The sequence below is a fragment of the Falco peregrinus genome, chromosome 14 (genome assembly GCF_023634155.1).
Source record: "Falco peregrinus isolate bFalPer1 chromosome 14, bFalPer1.pri, whole genome shotgun sequence".
Lineage (NCBI taxonomy): Eukaryota > Metazoa > Chordata > Aves > Falconiformes > Falconidae > Falco > Falco peregrinus.
This window is the reverse complement of record NC_073734.1, coordinates 6445171-6463991: the sequence shown is the minus strand read 5'-3', so window position 1 is coordinate 6463991 and position 18821 is coordinate 6445171. Positions and strand designations below refer to the sequence as shown.

At 42.8% G+C, this 18821-nt stretch overlaps 3 protein-coding genes across 6 annotated transcripts in view; 2 read left to right on the top strand and 1 right to left on the bottom strand.

The window, feature by feature from the left end:
• ATP2C2 (ATPase secretory pathway Ca2+ transporting 2) overlaps nucleotides 1-433 on the top strand; it is a 28269-nt gene extending 27836 nt beyond the window's left edge. The window contains exon 27 of one of the 2 annotated variants that reach the window (XM_005232186.3): nucleotides 147-433. In XM_005232186.3, the coding sequence (XP_005232243.1) occupies nucleotides 147-259 (113 nt within the window). In that variant the 3' untranslated portion in view covers nucleotides 260-433. Of the gene's footprint in view, nucleotides 1-68 lie in introns of both variants that reach the window. The other variant, XM_055818802.1, reaches the window with a different exon arrangement.
• Nucleotides 434-569: 136 nt separating this feature from the next.
• Nucleotides 570-15170, bottom strand: MEAK7 (MTOR associated protein, eak-7 homolog). 2 transcript variants are annotated; one of them, XM_055818803.1, is made up of 8 exons: nucleotides 15040-15170; nucleotides 12587-12763; nucleotides 9677-9907; nucleotides 8778-8922; nucleotides 7705-8145; nucleotides 6300-6418; nucleotides 4924-5103; nucleotides 570-3871 (listed from the first exon to the last, which is right to left on the bottom strand). In XM_055818803.1, exons 2-8 carry the CDS (start codon nucleotides 12752-12754, stop codon nucleotides 3743-3745), a joined length of 1413 nt encoding a protein of 470 aa, XP_055674778.1. In that variant the 5' UTR covers nucleotides 12755-12763; nucleotides 15040-15170; the 3' UTR covers nucleotides 570-3742. The 2 variants fall into 2 exon arrangements, with proteins under 2 accessions (XP_055674778.1, XP_005232242.1); XM_005232185.3 differs by lacking the exon at nucleotides 15040-15170 and adding an exon at nucleotides 12850-12960.
• A 463-nt stretch (nucleotides 15171-15633) lies between these two features.
• Nucleotides 15634-18821, top strand: part of KLHL36 (kelch like family member 36) — a 97931-nt gene continuing 94743 nt past the window's right edge. The window contains exons 1-2 of one of the 2 annotated variants that reach the window (XM_055819058.1): nucleotides 15634-15789; nucleotides 16414-16515. The gene's annotated coding sequence lies outside the window, so the exon portion shown is untranslated. Of the gene's footprint in view, nucleotides 16516-18821 lie in introns of both variants that reach the window. The other variant, XM_055819064.1, reaches the window with a different exon arrangement.

Below are 18821 nucleotides of genomic sequence, written 5' to 3'. Positions count from 1 at the left end.
AACAGCTAGCAAAAGCATAGCTAGGCCGTACATCTGTGGAGTTACGCCCAAGTACCTATGGCAGTAAGGCCCTTCTCTGGGACTCCTGCCCAGCACAAAATCCAGCTGTTCGCAGTGTTCACCTCTGCTCTGTCTCCTCTCGGCAGACTTGCTGTTTCTCACTGGACTGGCTTCCTCGGTTTTCTTCGTGTCCGAGTTTGTCAAACTCTGCGAAAAAAGCTGCTGCCAACCAAAGCACACAAAGGGATGTCATGACTGATGCAAACCTCCTCTAAAGATATGCTTGGAATGGAGCTGTCATGGTAGATTATTCAACTGCACCATTTTCCGACACCACACATTCTTCATCTATGAAGATACTCAAGTGAATCCGTACTGACAGTCCTCCTTACGCCAGAGTCTGTTCCTTCTACACGCCTTACCTAAGCTGTGTGAGCTGTCTACAGAAACATCCAGAGTGGCTCCTGCTTTAAGCCAAGATCAGGTATATTTTTGTAACATTGATCTCTATGTCAAGAATGCTGTGATAGTCCCAGACAAAATAAGTTTCACACCTGTACAGAAAAATCTGTTGTGCATAAACTAAAATTTTATTTATTTAAATCAAAATGATTTTTATTAATAAAATCTACATTTAAAAATGTTAGTAACAAGTATCTGAATGAGATTCTTGATTTAGACCCGTCCTTTTATATTAAACAGAAGAATGGAAAAGACCTGCCTTCACTAGCACTTCTTATAGTCAACGTATAGTGTTTCTAGGTTCCCAGATATCTAGCCTGGATTCAGCAGGACACTCAAGGAAGCTGTGGGGAGATGTCAAACAAAGAGTAGAGGGCTCTAAGCGCCCACCCTCGGCTGTCAGCTTCTGCCAAACACTGCAGTGATTTTTCTGTACCTATGTGACTAACAGGAGCAAAGTGGAAGGCTGGCGTGATCTGATGCACGGTGGTGAGTGGATTTAATGGGGAAGGGACACACTTTCACAAGCGCATGAGAATAAAGATGACTCATGCACATAGCAGGGAAGTTAAGCTTTGCAGTTGGATCAACAGCTGCATAAAAGCGATTGAGAGATGTTTAGATCATAGCTAAGCCCACTGCTGACAAATGCTTTCTGGGCATTTTTAGATGCATGAACACTAAGCACAGATTGCTTAATCATTAGGTTCAGGAAAAAAAAGAAAGTTGAGTCTCTTCCAAGCCAATCTTTTACATTTAAAGAACAATGCTGAATAATCCCATCTGGTGGTTGGATCAGTAGTGTCCTAGTAAATAATGCTTCACTGATACACTTGCTAAAAGCGTCATGGTGTCAGTTTTCTTCTTGCCCCAGCTTAACATCTTCACTTCAAAATGAAGATGAAGAGTCTCCAAGACAAACCTCTCAAAAGACGCAATTTCAGAGCTCAAAATGCTATGCTGATCTTCACAAGACTATGGTTAAACTGAATTACATTTCAGATTCACAGTCTAGAAAGAACTAGCTATACTGATACTTACTTTAAATCAAATAAAAGCTGGCCACTGAAATATTTCTGGTGAAGAGTAGCTTTGTGCAATTCACCCTCCCCAGATACAGTCTGCAAAGGGGTCTGCTCGCTATTTTTATAAAATCCTTGAAAATGGTTTCAGTCCTCAAAGAAAAGTCTCTGCCTTGTAATGGAAGGAAAGGGAAGTCTAGCTGTTTATTTTATGTGTAACTGCAGAAATTCAGCTATGTCTCAATCCTGTATGCCATCCACTTCAAGTATCTAGTATGTTTAGTCAGTACTGAAGCGGAGAATTTCTCTGAGACTTACGGTGGGAGTTTGACAATGTTAAAACAAAAGCCAGCATCACCATGCTTACAGAGAGCATCATGTACTGACTTGCTGTCTATATAGCACTCCCTACTTTGTACCATTTAAAATCCTTATTAAAATATACAGAGAAGAAAATTATATAAAAGTATCAGTGTAATTGTTTTAATGCTTACATTTTTTTCTGTGTGTTACAAACTTGGCAGACTATCTGGTTTATTTAAGCAAATGCAAGATAAAAGGACGTTAGCTCAGGCTTTTCACAGCATACTCGGTACTGGAACAGATAGCATAAATGCCCCAATTACTAGCTCAGGTAGCACACAAAACGCACAGTTGGGTGCTAGGATGTCTGGCTGGAGCAATTGCTTCATGCTCTCCTTTCAAGGCTAAATTCAGATTGTTTAATATTTTTTTTTAAAAATGGGATCTACATTAAGGCACAAGTGCAGATTATTCAGAGTATTCAAATCTGGCTTCCTATGAAAAACAATCGGGTGGGGGGAAAAAAAAGGCACCATACAAGAAAACATTAATGGAAAGAAGTTGAAGGAAGGTCACATGATCAGGAATCACAGTAATTTTACAGACCTACAACACATTTTTTTCTCTAAGCTGCACAGAAGACAAACCTATGCTAAGACAAAGGAGATTTGATACAGTCCTTTCCCTTAGGAAGAGAAAGGCTGACAATCATACACACTAATAACCAAACACAATTTGCTGAGTTAGAAATCCAAGTCCCTGGTAGAAATTAGGATAACTTTTGGCAAGTTAATGACATGTAGAATTAGCAAGGTTAAACTAATAATTACTGATAAATGTGAACAGATTCAAGTAGAAAAAGCCCTGAGTATAAGAGACCTGACAAAACTGGTCCTGATTGACAAACAGCCAACAAAACAGAGCAAAAACCCCAACTGACTACATTTCACATTGCGGGCATTTTTTTTCCCTATAATATAGTAATGATTAATTACGTGGAAATAAAGTGTACAGCAGTTGTCTTTAAACGTGTTACAGGCATAACCCTGATTTTTTTTTTTTTTTTTTTACAAGGTATCTGCAGATACGATTCCCAATTAACTGTGGATGCTTCTTACTTAATCCTTTTTACAGCCCTATCTTTTACTCCAGTCTCAAGTGAGGCTACTAAAGAAGGCAAGTTCCCTAAGGAATTTCTGCCGGAGGTATTGCCCATTCTTAGGATAAATATGGCTAAATGATTCCAATGGTTCTGCTCTACTAAATTTAAAAAGCAATAGGCAAATTTCTGCAGAAACATCTTAAGTAAAATGCACTAAAGTGTAGTGTAGTATTATAAAACTGGATGCTGTATACGTAGTGTTCTGATCATCTTACAGCCCGTATAGAGTTACTTGCTAAAAATCTGACAGAAAACATGACATTTAATGCTTAACTGGAGCAATGCAAATTAATAGCATCCTACATTTGGAATCACGTGGACTACTCTATGTTTACCAATGTAAGACATCATTACAATTTGCAGACTTCATAGACTAATTTCATTGCATGCAAATAAATATGCGCAGCTGAGGTATAAGAGCCTTAATCAGTGTTTCGAGCACTCTTTATATAAATATATATAAATTCTCCAAGCCTTACTGTCAGTAACTTCTGTTGTTTTTAATTTTGTATGCAGAGAGGATCTATCAGGAATGCTGGCAAATTCATATTCAGCTAGAACTTAGAGATGTCTAATGATAAAGTACCTAGTTAATTTTTCTGTCCTCCCCAAACAAAACCCTTCAGGCAGGCTATTGCATTGGACCTAAATATTACGTAAGTATGAGGCTTAAGCTTCATCCCAGATAATTAGGTAAAGGTAAGGTACAAAAGTAAAGAAAACATATCCTGTCCAAGGAACATTAACACTGAGGAGCAAAAAATAAAAAGGTTTTTCATGTTACTTTGAATCCTTAATTATTGTCATCCTCATCCTCTTCAATGGGTTCTCGTAGACCTTCGCTGTGACGACTTTTTCCAGCCATTTCTAATAAGGCCTGAGTCTCAGGATCTACATCCAGAATACTCTTCTTACCTTTGGCCTTCAAAACAAAATTAAATATAGTTAATTTATAATGTCATTGTGAACGAATCAATATCAGGCTGCAAGAAAGAGACATACTTAAAACTCCACAGGTAATCTGGTTTGCGAGCTTGTCACACGGAAGCCTGCATACTTTCCAAGTAAGGCATTTAAGAGTCACTGGGATACATTAAAAGATTTTTATTGCTGCAGTTACACAAAATAGCCGTAAAGTTTTCCTAAGATGACAGTGAACTATCTCAAGTTTATTCAGGTGACAAGCCAGCCAGAACATCCTGGTTAACCTGACCTCAGTCTGAACTGCAGACGTGAACTTTTTTTAGAGAAGAGATTCAAGTACAACTCAACATTTTTTGTAAACCATTTGTTCTGTTTCTATTTAGAGCTACGTATCCAGTGAATAGGCAGAGCACATGAATTTAATATGAAAAGAAATAAAAATAAGAAAAAAAAAAAAAGAAAACCAACAGCAAACTGTGCAGACCAAACAGTTCAATAGGAGAAAAAATTACAGGCGCAGAGAGACCGGAAAGAGGTCTCCTACTCATTCCCAGAAATAAACCAAATGCAGTAAGACTAGCATAAATGTATTCACATAAATTTACTGTAAAACAATAAATAGCAAATTTAAAGTCCCTGGTAAAGAAATCTTTTGGGTTCTTTTCCTGAACTATAGATTGGGCTTTACTTGTGAGCTTCCAGTGCTTTCTGGCTGTTTTACAAACACTGGGTTTTATTAAACCCCTCTAAGGAGTTTCCTCCTGGAGACCATTCCTCAATATCAGAAAGGCCTTCTGAAATTCAGAATACAGTACTGTTCTTCTGACTCTTATCACCTCATGGCTCCTGACGTTCGTTCTTGTTGGCACCCTCAATAATTCCACTGCTGTTTTGCCACTTGCTTGCTACAAAATACATAGCACCACAGGGCCAGTTACAAGAAAACATTCTTCATTGCAATGGAGAGTGTTTAATCCAAAACCTGCAACTGTTAAGTTTTGCATTTCATCTTCCATTCCCATCAGGACGCAATTTCACAGGTTCACCTACCCCTGCGCTTTCAGGGAGGTCTCCCACTGCCCAGACTTCCATGGCATCCAGCGCAAAATCCTCTTTTGCTGACAGCTGGGGACTGTTGTAGGTGGTACATCGAGGTTTTGCTTTACTGTGTCCCTTCCCATAGTCACTGTCTATCCAGAGTCCAAAGTATCCGTGTTGTCCACCCATACCCTGGGAACCAAAGCAGCACACTAAACACCTGCTGCACACACAAAACACGCTGGGCAAGTTATGAAACCTGGAGTGCAAATTGCTGTTTCCAGTATTTATGCCACACTCCTACGGGTAGGTGAAAAAGGGCATTCTGAGTGAACCTGGGCTTCTGTACCCAAACACAGTATTCCTGAAGACAAACAAGAATTTACCTGAGTAATGCTGCCCTCCCTGTATGCTTTACAGAATACCAGCACCTGCAAGCACTTCAGCTGCATACTGTGCTAGAAATTTAGCTCACTAGTTTTTGTTTATTGACTAACAGTTCCATTTTAAACAGGGTGAAAGTGCTCGGTTTTGCTGCCTCTTTCCCATGTAGAAGTATCTACAGAAACAAATAATGTAATTTGATGTTGTTTGCTTTCTTTAGAGCAAATTTACTCCAAAGTGCTGCAATTCCCAAAGTTATGGGCACATAATGCTACAAAACTGTGAAGCACTTTTCAAAACAAGTGGTGTGTTGTAACTCTGTTGAAACTCCTTTGCCTCTGGAGAACTCATTGGTGAACCTGAGTAAAAGGAGCTTCTGCTACTGTAATCACCCAACTGCAGCAGCCTACATGCAACTCTTGGATTCTAATTCTGTCTGATTTTCTCAGCCTTCCATAATTTAAAAAGCAGTTAGTGTGGCAGTGAGAGCAGCCAGCGGAAGGATCCTCAATTACACAGATCAGCTAGCTTGTGCTGCTTCAGTGATGTGGATACATGCAGTCAATTCTTCCAGACAACAGGGAGGACTGCTAGAAGGGCTTCTGTGATAACCAAACTTAGCAAAAAGATTTATTCCCAGAACCCCCATAAATCTAACCCACATAAAGCCCACCAACTTGGGTCAGACAGAAATAAATTCCATTTTAGTTGATTCAGTACTTCAATATACATATCAACTGTAAAGTATAGACTCTATCAGTACTGCACGTGGTTCTCCATCGTTATCCATAGTTCACACTTTACACTGATGCTTTCACAGAAAAAAAATTTTAAAAATCCTCCTACTAAAAGTGTGGCACAAATAGCAGCAAAGGGATGAAAACTTCCTCAGAGAATAAATAAGTGAAATAAATCTGCTCACAGTAACAGAAGCAAAACCCACAAAACACTTCCAAACACCAGCCATGAATCCAATTTCCAAATTGTCATTTCTTAATACTTACAAGTCCATTCGGCATTGTTTGTTGGCCATGGTTCAAATACATGTAGTGGTCATTGTACCCTGTGTATGTGTATACAGCAAGAGAGGGGAAAACAGAAAACAGAAAGCATCTGTTGTCACCTGTAAACAGAAAAGAATCTGAGGTCAGACAACCAACCAAGCAGTAACTTGCCTACAAACAGGATAGGAAAAAAATACTGAAGAAGCACATGTGAATAAATCAGAGAGCAGCTGCAATCTCAGAAAGCCAATACCTGTCTCTCATCAAGATCTAGACCTATTGTTTATTCTCAGTTAACACTGTGCAGGGTCACAGAAATCAACGTGATTACAAGGCTGTGACCAAGGGCAGAGTCAGAGGCATGAGAAGTACATTACATTACTATGTAAGGGTACACCTACCACAGGCTTGCACAGGATCACCTAAAACTGGCCAACTGCTAGACCCATACAAACTGATGTGAGTGCAGACACCATTAGTTCTGACTAGACTGATCTATAGATGAGTTAGGATCAATGATTTAGAGTACAATTTTCATTATGCCCAGTCTGGTGTTCAGAGGGACCTGTGGTATGATGGTCTAGTATGCTGCATGTGTTAGTCTGCCAGGAAAAAAATACAAGAGAAGTGTTGTGTAATGAATGTAACACAACATTATATTAGCTGACTGAATGGTAATTATCAAATACTAGTTAAGTGTAGGAATTGAGTTTTTAATGTGGCAAAAGTAAGGATTCCTAGTAGGACACATTATCCAGAGTCCGTAGGTGGTTGGTTTTTTATGGAAAGCCACCACAAAAGCTCTTTCCAAAGAGTTACAAAAAAAACCCCTTTCCTCTCCCCAGAGGTTTCAAGGGAACAAAAATTTTAGCTTGTCCGAACAACCCTTTTGCTGCTGGATTTTAAAAAAAAGAAACTCAGACAGTGCACAACTGGCACCAGGAGGCTTAACCTGCCTGCTGCTTGGCTCGGCTGTTCTGAGATGGAAGATTGCCATCTGCCGGACATCTTCTTGAAACTCTAATTCACTGTATGTCCTTCATTTTCATTTCATTTTCAGTCTATGCAACTACAGGGGTTGATAGATTTCACTGGAAAGAAAACCTACTCCATGATCAATAAGCTCTGCAAATTTAAAAGTCTTATCAAATAACAAACTATAAACATTAATCAGTAATATGCCTGGCTGGGTACAAAGCAAAAACAACTTCACGTGCATTTTATATTTTTCAGAACTTTGTGTTATTGTTGCCACAGGAAAATACACTTGGAAGTATATGAAATACTGCATGTTGTGAAAGTAAAATGACCGTATCTATTAGGTAGACAGAATTCTTGTGCCTGTACAGAATAGGCAATGCTTACCAGGGCCATGAGATACTAGAAAAAGAAAAGTGAGTTTTACCTTGGAACTGTGGCTTCACCTCCCAGGAGTGAGACGCAAACCCACCAAAGATATAACCATCTAAGTCCTTTAAGATCACTATGCAAGGTCCTTTGTTCACTATATGCCCACATAACTGTGAAAAGCTTTCTCCATGAAGCTTAGAAGAAAATATAAGCTGCCACTTGTGCTGTAGCTCTGCAGGTAGATGGGAGTTGATGTATATGACGGCTGGAATGTCAAAGAGACTGACAAGTCCTCTTCCTTTGATGCCTCTGCAGCCTGGAACCAGGTTGACTATGTCTTTGGTTTGGTCTGGGACAGAATGCAGAACATGGAGGCCTTGCCTGATAACAACACTGAGGAAAATGGAGATCTGTGGAATTCGGTAAACCCAGTCCTCAATGACACTTTGATCAAAACTTGTCTCCATCAGCTGAAGACCCACAGGTTTTGTCCCATCTAAATAATAAGACACACAGGAACAGTAATAAGCCTCCGAGGCTGGAAAATAATCAGTTGATTTTTTAAGTGTAAACAAAATATTCCATTATTTTAATGGACATGAAATCACATATGAGAGGGGCTGGTGACAGTAAAGCGTCAGCTACATTAAGCAGATGCACACACAGAACTGAGAAACATTTGCCCATGATATCCACTGGTTGGGCTGTAATGATTAAGAAACACAGACTCCTAGTTACAACTTATGAGATGTTCTTTGCAAGACAGCAAAATCTGTTGTTAACACAGTGCAAAGATAAACCTATGCCTTGTAAAAGCACATACAGTCATAAATCTAAATGCCCATCACCTGCAAGTCAGGCATTTGTAAAACAGACACGTTCCATGACAAATAGTTTTGCATGTCCACTTAAACTGGGACTTCAAATCAAAGCTCTCCTGAATTTAGGGGAGAAAGATGGTAAGGTAAAATTAATAAAATTCCCAAGTCATTTGCAAAACACTAGGTTTGAAATACTGGTTTCACCATTTAAATTCAAAGATGTGACCTGATGAGAAAAATTCGTGTGAGACCAGTGATCACATGAGCTCTGTGCCATTGTGGGATATACTACATCCGTCCTGCTTACCTGCAAGCTTCAATTCTGATATCAGCTGAGAAGCCAGAGCCTTTACGCCACTTGCAGATTCCCTAGTATTCTCCAAACTCCAACCTTTCAGTTCTTTCCTGTAGCTCAGTACATGGACTACAGATGCGATCAGATCCTCTGTGAACTTAAAAGGTTAAAACATCACCATTTTGGCATTTCTTAAATAAAATTGCCAAGAGTTTCAAAAGACTTTCTGAAAATAAAGTCACACAGTACTGATGCTGTAATACCAATGGCACAAACACCTCTTCTCATGATGAGTCAGAAATAACAGAATGCTATTTCAGTGTCATAGGTCTTAAAAAGTATCCTTTTTCAAGATTTTCAACATTTTGTATATGTTACTTCACAAAGCATCACAACAAAATATGGCATGAAAGAGGGAGGGGAAGTCCAAATTTTCCAGTGGTAGGAGCTGCTAGTGAATTACTGTTTTGTGAGACCCCAGTCTTCCACCTTGCAAGCTATGTATTTGATTCACGCATCTATCCTGCAACTAAAGCTCTAGAAAGCATTTCTAGAAGCACCAGCCACACCACAACCCTTGCTGGCTCTTAGATATAGCCGGTCTCTGCACCCTTCAGAGTGAGCCTGTGAACCATCAGACAAAACAGTCAGCCCGCTCCACAAAATCCAGATCCTGGTTCCCAAAGTAGGCAAGCCAGCACGGAAAAGCCCACAGCTGAAACGGTCACCCCATATAAACCGCTTTGCCCACACTGTTTGTCCCAGATCAGCAAATTGGTGGTAGAGAGATTAAAAAAATATAAAAGTCAAGAATCCCTGTTCTGAATCTTGTGCTGTAAAGATTACCTTCGAATTACCTTTGTCTCTGTTCTGTTACTCTGCCCCCAACACACATTTCACTGCCTGTTTACCTCTTGGATTTGTTTGCCCTTCACAGGCCCTTCTGTCTTGGAAATCATTCTCATTATTATGGTAATCTTCTCATCTGCATTCCCTTTTAAGAGGTTTGACATAAAAATTACAAACTGCTGCTTAGCAATCGGTTCACTCAGCCCAGACGATTTCCCAGTCAGGTCAATACTTTTCATTCCGTTGTATAACCGAACAGTCATTTGCTCTGGTAATGGCTCCCGCATATACGCCTACAATGAGAAAAGCAGGAAAAAACACATTTTACAAATGCAGAATAACTAATATATTCCAGCTAATCTGTGCTGGCATATACTACTATGAATGAAGGATTTCAATACCAAGTGTCTACTATCAGCAACAAACTTTTGTTGAAAGGCTGGTTTTCCAAGAGGAAAAAAAAAATCTCTATTTGTATAGTATTTCCTTTCCAATACTCTTTAGTGATCTAAGTTGATACTGTTTTTCTACAAATGCCATGGACTTTAAAGAATACAAAACTAAAGTGTTAATAGGGTATTAGCAAAGGATTTCTGTAAGATAACTCTGTTGTAATGGTTTACAACTCTGCCAGTCCAACATTTAAAATTATGGTTTAACTCTGCTTTTGATAGCGGAGCTCACAGATACTTAAAAAAGAACCAGATTGTAAAGTTTTTTCCATATCTCAGTTTTGGACTCAAGACAATACAGGCAAGGTGTTTAACCCTACATGCACACATAGAACAATTTGAGAATTTTCTTCCTGCAGAGCAATGTCTAATTCAGGCACAGAACAAAACTGAGACCACCTGACTTTTATAAGACATCCCTGATGTTAAGACAGTTGAAATCAAAACTTATTCATCTAAATTGCATGACTGGCTTCTGAAATTGAAATCTAACTGCTATACATCACCATACATCACAACACTGCGGGAAAGATCTGACTCTGGATTCAAGAAACTTTCACAGTGTTCAAGATAATTACACGGTTTATAAATAAATCATCTAAAATACATCCATACACCAGGACATGATTACACAGTGTCTTCAGTGCGCGTAGCTCTGTGCATGACATGCTGAAGAGATGACTTGACTGTTATGCACAGGGGTGTAGCCCAACGGGGACTATGCTGCAATCAATGGAGCTCCACCTGCGTAAAGCACTCCAGCTCTATTCCGTGGAGCTGCTATTACCAATCCATCGTTGGCTCAATACCAGTCCTACTGAAGCCACCAGGGCCGTTCCCATTTGATGTTAATGGCTGTTGCTGTGCATATAGGGTGAGATCCAATGCGTCCCTGCCAGTGGTAACACTCCCATTGATTTCAGTAGAAGCAGAATTAGCAGCCACCATCTTGCACATTAGAGTGCTTTCTATTGAGGGAGAGAGGTCACAGCGATTACAGCTGTCTTTCAGAAGCCTTCTAAAAGTGCTACACAAACCTGACGTGGGACAAGCAGCAGGGAGCGTCATTAAAACCACTATATTCAAGGGCTTTTTACTTCACACTGCAGTATTACTTTCCCACTCCCTACCCTTTCCCACCCACCGCTTAGTTGCGCTGTTTTGCTACACTTAAGCTACTCCAATGAATAGACAGGGGGTGCAAAAAAGGAGGACTCTAAAAAGGGAATCCAAACATCGAACAAACTCACATCTCTGACAGTTTAGAACCCTTGTCTTAAACGGCTTCAAGAAAGTATCTAGAGATACCTGCTCTACCTGCTTTCCAAGCTGTGCAGCGCAGCCTGCTCTGCTCCAGAAGCCATGTGGCTTCCTTTTTGTAAAGCAGAGCCCAAGCAGAGAACATGAGGCAATGCTTGGGTCAACCTTACCAGCCTGTTCTTAGATAAAATCTGCCACATAACACTCTAGCTCAGGCACAAGCATAGACACCTACGAGGCAGGCACGCCAGTTGCAATAGTCCCTGCAATAAGGAATTAGGCACCTACAGGCAGTCTTTCAAAAGATTTTAATTTTAAGTTGGCAAACGAAATGACCCGAAAAGACAAACGTCCATCAAACATCACACAGATCTAGGGGCAAAGCCAAAAGGAGAACTTCTTCCAGGTGCCAGTCAAGTAACAGATGCCAAGGATCAGGTTCTTGGACATATTAGGGTTGAAAAGGTGGGCAGCAGCACCACTGTTTCCAAACTGGTGATAGCTCATAAGCAGCCAGGCTGGAGGAAGGCTAAAGCTGGTCTGTATGCAGCTATATTACTAAATATCTTAAAATAACCTGCTTCTTTTGCTGAGCTTTAATTCCATTAACCTGTGTAACATATATAAAAATGCACTTTTAATACTACATTCATTTGGCCACTTGGTTCCTGCCTAACTGAAGTTATCAAGTATTGAAACTAATCATTTTCCTCTTCTTCCTTGATTAGAAAATAAATGCAAAGTTAATCAGGAAGCGTAATGTATGTTAATTAGCTAGAACAAGGAGCCACAGCTTAATCAGTCAAAATTGAATTCGCTCCTTTTAATGCAACTGGAAAGATTAGAGACAGCGATGCAACTGAGGGAGAAAGATATAACCAAATACAAACTGACTTTGTCACAGCTTTGCAAGAAAATCTGTAAGTAATCACAAACTATAATCTCCAGGGGGAAGAATATTCTTCCCATTTTTCAGTTTTCTGTAAAAATCTTTTTGTAGGTCCCAACTTTACTTCAGAATCAGGAAGGCTGCAAATTGACCCAACAGTGCAATTTAAGAGATAAATACAAACCTGAAAGTCACTACTCCTGTTAAACTGTAAGAAAAATTTACATATCTACCCTGCCCCAAAACATATACATATTAAATTGAGACGAGCAATCCTTAAAAAGTAACTATTGCCACGTCTTTAGTTTCTTTCTGAAATTATGTTCAATGGACTACATCCCAGATATATCAGGAATAATGAATTGTCTTGCCTGTAGTGCTGCCAGAGTCACAGTTTTCTTTGTAGCTTTGCCATTTTTCGCTCCAGCTGAGCCACTCCATCCTGATAAAGTATCAAATACTCCATCAATGTCAGACTGCTCCTCAGGAAGAAATCTGGAAAGATGATTCTGATAGGTATTGCTTTCTGCATTTCCCATCTTTTCAACCTGAAGCAAAGGAAAAGGAGTAAAAAAACCCAGTAAACACAGAAAGATATCACAATGTCCATGAAAGACGTATCAGACTAACATACCAGTGCAAGTTTACAAGAAGAGCAAATTACTAGCCTTCTATATTAAAAGTACTGTTTAGTCTCTATTCACTGAGAAGCAATGAACTTAAACAACATTCTGAACAGTAACTGTACTTTAAAAAATGACTAACAGCTCTTTGCTAAAACCACCGTCTACCAATTCAAACCTCATTCAAGTCTATCAAATGGAAAAACCAATATGATCCAATGATTAAATTAGCTTGTACAAAGTGACCACAAGTCTGTCAGCCAGAATACATCAGTAACATGAAGGGAATAGCCTGATTATGGATTATTTATGACAGATTATGCTACATCTTCCCAATGCATTAATGGACTGAAGCTAAGTCTGCCAATAACATGTGACACTAAAACACCATCACTGTAAAGTCTCTGAAGGTGACATGAGAATGTTTTTTCTAAGGACGCAATACAAAAATTATTTTAAAAGCTGCCAAGAAACACAGCAACAAAAACATTTAGGAAGATGACTCCAGACCCGTCACAAACACAGCTTCCTACAAAGTCAAGAAATGGTTGAGAGCTGGTAGCTACAGAATTAAGGTTGGCGGGGGGTGGGGTGGTTTGGGGTTGGTTTGTTTGTTTTATACACTTAATGACACAACTATGACTTCTCTCACTGGCCCAGGATTCACCTGCATTACAAAGACTAATTTTTTAATGTTGTCTGGGCCACATGCTCTGCCCTTCTCCCTGGAGCAGCACAGCATGGACCTAAATTTACTTCTCAGCTTGCAAAGTGCCATGATTTTGCCAGCCAGGAGATAGAAGTTTAACCTAGTCATTGAGAAGTTTCTTTGTGTTTTCTCTCCCTTCCCCATTGTTGTGGAAATTCACCGGACCCTGACCTTTATACCTTGAAAATTACATATATATGTGTGTATTTATACATTACACACAGGCCCACACATCTTTTTCCTTCCCCAAAGAGCTAGAAGGTCAACCTGTTCATTGAGAAGTTTCTGTGTTTTCTCTCCACTCCCTGTCCCCACGGGAATTGACCAGAGCCCACCTGTGTACCTTGAAAATGACACATACCTGCGTGGGCACATGTACTACAGACACACACATCTCCCTTCCCGAGAGCTGTTTCCAGCACAGGCCAGGGCCAGCAACACCTTCACCACCGACCCCTCTGGGCCCTGCAAAACCGCCTGAGCGCCGGGCACGGCAGCTCTGACAAGGGGCCGCCGGGTGCAGCCGGCCTGCCCCAGCTACAGCTCCAGATGCTCTCCTCATGGTTTTGAGCCAGGGTTTGGGGCCGGCCCCCCACAGCGAGCAGAGACCCCCTCAAGGAGGAGAGCCCTTCCTGAAAAATGAGCCTCCTCCCTGGGGGGGGGGCAATCCTTCCTGAGGGGGGCCCTGGCCCTGGGGGGGGCTCCTCCAGTGCCACAGGAGGGCCTGAAATGCCAAATTCCACCATGCCTGCAATGAGTCGCCACTGTAAACAGCCTTCCCGTCTACCTGGGGTAGACACACTCTTGGGGTGACAACATAAAAAATACGAGAAGCGGAATAAAACATCCTTTCGTGGTTCCCTTTCCACAAATTCCACATCCTTTCTGGCACCTCACTTGTAGCTCAGGATTCCCAGTTCGACAGAAACCTCTTTATGCGACAAGCCCGTCTGCAGCCCCTCAGCAGGACTCTTGTTTAGCTTGCTCCAACCTTGGGGGCTGGCTTGTGCTGCACTGCCCGCCTGAGCCATGCAGGCCCGCCAGCCGTGGCTGCCCGTGAGGTGGCTACCACCGGGGGGTGAGCACCGCGGGGCGACTGGCCACCTCTGTAAGCTGGAGGCCAAACCGTGAAGACACGAGCAATTTCAGCAGCGAACCGCTGGAGCAAGGGGGTCCCCGGGCCCTCAGGCCGGGAGGCTCCCGCCGGCACGAGACAGAACAGGCGCCTCCGGGAGAGCCCGCCCTGGGCCGGGCCCCGCCGCTGACACACCGCCCGCCCGCACCGGCGGGACCGCGCCAGGGCCCGGCCCAGCGCTCGCCCTTGCCGTTCCGGCAGTTCATCTCCCGGTGTGCTCGGCCCAGCCCTCCCCACCCGGCTGGCAACACTCCCGGCGGGTCCCCCCTCCCTCCATCCCGGCGACGGAGCGCGGCGTGAGGCAAGCAACCGCGCTCCGGGACGGGGCGGCAAGGGCGGGCCTGCCCCTCTGCTTACCGGCAGGGCCCCCCGGCCCCAATCCGCCCCCCGGATCGGCCCCTGCGCTGTTGCACGGTCCCCGGCAGGCAGGGCCGGCGCCTGCAGGCCGCCCGGCGGGGGCGGAGCGCGGCGGGGGCGGGCGCTGAGCCGCGGCGGGGGATGGCGGCGGCGGGGACGGACCGGCGGCCTTGGCCCCGCGGTGCTGAGGCGGGAGCGGGCCGGGAGGAGCCCGCTGTGCCAAGCCGTGAGGCCTGCGAGCGCCGGAGCCGAGCGCGGCCGCGGGGGCTCTCCTCCCTGTGGGGGGCAATGCTTGCTGAGGGGGGACTCGGAAATCCTTCCTGAGGGGGGGGCTCGTCCCTGAGGGGGGGGCTCTCCTCCCTGGACAAGGACAGACGGGGGGCTTCCTCCCTGAGATGGGGCCCCTCCTCGCTGTGCGGGTTGCCCACCTCCCTGAGATGGTCCCTCCTCCTTGGGGGGGGCAATCCTCCCGGGGGGGAGGGGGGCTCTCCTCCCTGAGGGGGTCTCTGCTCGCTGTGGGGGGCCGGCCCCAAACCCTGGCTCAAAACCATGAGGAGAACATCTGGAGCTGTAGCTGGGGCAGGCCGGCTGCACCCGGCGGCCCCTTGTCAGAGCTGCCGTGCCCGGCGCTCAGGCGGTTTTGCAGGGCCCAGAGGGGTCGGTGGTGAAGGTGTTGCTGGCCCTGGCCTGTGCTGGAAACAGCTCTCGGGAAGGGAGATGTGTGTGTCTGTAGTACATGTGCCCACGCAGGTATGTGTCATTTTCAAGGTACACAGGTGGGCTCTGGTCAATTCCCGTGGGGACAGGGAGTGGAGAGAAAACACAGAAACTTCTCAATGAACAGGTTGACCTTCTAGCTCTTTGGGGAAGGAAAAAGATGTGTGGGCCTGTGTGTAATGTATAAATACACACATATATATGTAATTTTCAAGGTATAAAGGTCAGGGTCCGGTGAATTTCCACAACAATGGGGAAGGGAGAGAAAACACAAAGAAACTTCTCAACGACTAGGTTAAACTTCTATCTCCTGGCTGGCAAAATCATGGCACTTTGCAAGCTGAGAAGTAAAAATGCTGTATGCAGGCTGAGGGGCAAAAGCAAGGTTACAGGGGCAGTGCTTAGGGACTGGTGATGCCATCATTCAGAGATGCAAATACTTTTGAGAAAAATTGTAGCCCCTGTGGTTGCAAAACTGGTCCCAGAACCCACTTTTTTCAGATCAACAGCTTTCCATCTCAGTTACATTGCCTCAGCAGCACTCCCCTTGTACTTCCAGCCATAGGGTTTGGCTCCTGTAATATATCAAGGCCTTTGCGTTCGTAGCAGTGATGCCTCGTTTGTCCGTGGTTCGTCTGACTCTGGGTTTGTTTGCAGGCAGAGTTCAGCGTGAAGCCTCCCTCCAGCCACGGCGAACATGTGCAGATTCCCACAAAGCTGGCACTGTTGGTGTTCCTGCAACCAGATACCGTGGAACAGGTTAGCAGTTCTGACATTTAACTTTCAGTTATAGTCTGAGCAGTGTGTTTTCAACAGAAAGCATCTATGTTCCTTTATATGTTTAGAAGAAAGAAAATGACCTGTATTCATCGTAGCAGAGCTCACATTGTTTTGTTCTTTTTGCACCAAGTAAAAATCCTGATAAAGTTAAGTTGCAGAGATACTCATGGTTTTGATGTGCGTGTTTTTTTATCTCTATGGCATGTAGTACTCCATCAAACCCTGTAGAATATTCTTGTTGCCAGCTCAGAGTTAGAAATACATTGACCAGAATTCTAAGATGGTCACGTTTAAATGAATGGATACGGATTTAGATCTGTTATAGTCGTCACTAGAGTCACAGAAGGTAACCAGCTTGTATCAGCAGGATCAGGACCTAGTAAGTAAAACCTGAGGAAATGAATGAGGTGTTCATGTAGCATGAGTACAAACTCAGAAAAGCTCACCTGGAAGCTGCTTGAGAGTGATTTGTCCACACGGTGGCACTTTATGTTCAGAAAGTGAGCTGTCTAGCCCACACTGACTGCTTCAACACTTGGAAAGTGTGTTTAGATTCCCAATTTTATATGCTGCACGTGTGTAGGAGTAAAAGCTCTTATAAGGAATTAGCTTCATCCCTTTCCCATTAACTGCAAGCATAATCATGAGGACAAACTTCCATTCTTGGTGAAGCTCCCTCCCTGGGCTACATAAGCAGGTCCTGGAAAAAGTCTGCTGTGATGGTTTGGTTTCGATCAGCATTAATGAATTTCTAGTTGATACCTAAGGGGGGGAAAAAAATGAAATTTAAAGAATAAGAAAAACAAAGCTTTTGAATTCAGGTTAGCTTTTTCTTCTTTTCTTTCATTTATTTTTAAAAGCTAGTATTACTGTGGACGTATTGTTTCAAGTCAACTGGATGATTTTTTAAATTTATTTTTTTAAGGGTTGTGTTTCATATTGTAGCTCTGTCTGTAGGATATCATTTCAGTCTGGAAATACAGGACTGGAGATTCTAGTCTAACTGACCTTCTGCTAGACTGACTGTGAGCCAGCCAGCTAAGACTGACCGGCAGACTGACTGACCAGTAACATCTTCACAAACATATGGTGACTTCATGACCTCTCTTCTCCAACCGTTGAGCTCAGAATCAGTCAAAAGCTACTGAAGGATGCCTGGCCTTCCTTAGCTCCAATCGGCCACTTTCGCAAGGATGTGTGCTATTTCACCCTCTTTTGTTCAAGTCTTGCCCATTTGTAACAGGGGTGACTCTACAAACTGTGAATTTATTTGCCCTGCCTCTCAATCTAAACAGAGCTTCTGGCTCCTACCGGATGGCATTTTGTGGCTTGCCTGTAACTCTAGGCTGTAATCTACAGGGTGGAAATACTTTAGAAGTCGTAAAATACTAGCACTATGTTGCATAGATTACACTCCTTATGTGGGGATATTTCCAGGTCAGAGGCTAGCACCCTTTCATAGCCTTTTTGCACCAAGTGCATGAAGTCAAGCTAGAAACCTGGTCCATAAAGGTAATAGTTTGCAACACTTTAAATAACCAGTCACTTCCTCATGTATATGTTCATATATCATCCTCATGTAGATGCTCTAGTTAGGTGTTCTGCCAGTAAGAAGGAGAGAATACACTAAGAAGCCTTTTAAGGACATTCAAGGATATACCATTACATAAAAAACAGGAAGAAGACATGAGAGGGTTCTGGAAACAATTGTGGCTGATTTTGTGAACTAATGGTAGACGTGTATTTGTTTGCAGACTGAAAAAACAAACCCCAAAAGCCCCAAACTATTTTATTTTAAACACTATACTTTCGACTTGCGTCAAATGGAATAGGTTTGGGTTTACTAGTTTGCCAAGAGTATAGAAAATTGAAATGGCCGTAGTTCTAGGTAATTCTAATAATAGTTTCTTTCAATTAAGGGAAATTATTGCAAAGTAACAACCTAGAATGTAAGTGATGAGCTGTGCAGCTGTGTTTTTATATCAAGCACATCTGTTTTACCTAGATTATAATTTAGTTTCTTTATTTTTTTTCCTATCTTGAGTTAGAACACAGAGAAATTTTGCTGCTTATCAGTCTCGCACACATACGTTAAAGTTGTTACCCTCTGGGGGTAGCCATGCAGAGAATTGTTCTGATTCGCCTTTGATATGATACATACCTTCCACTGTGTTCTTATTAAAGGTCAGCTGAGAATGGGACCCTGCTGTGCCAAAGACTTTTCAGAGAGATACAGGTGATTTCTGTTCCAAAGATCTTACCATTAGCTGCATTTACACATGCAT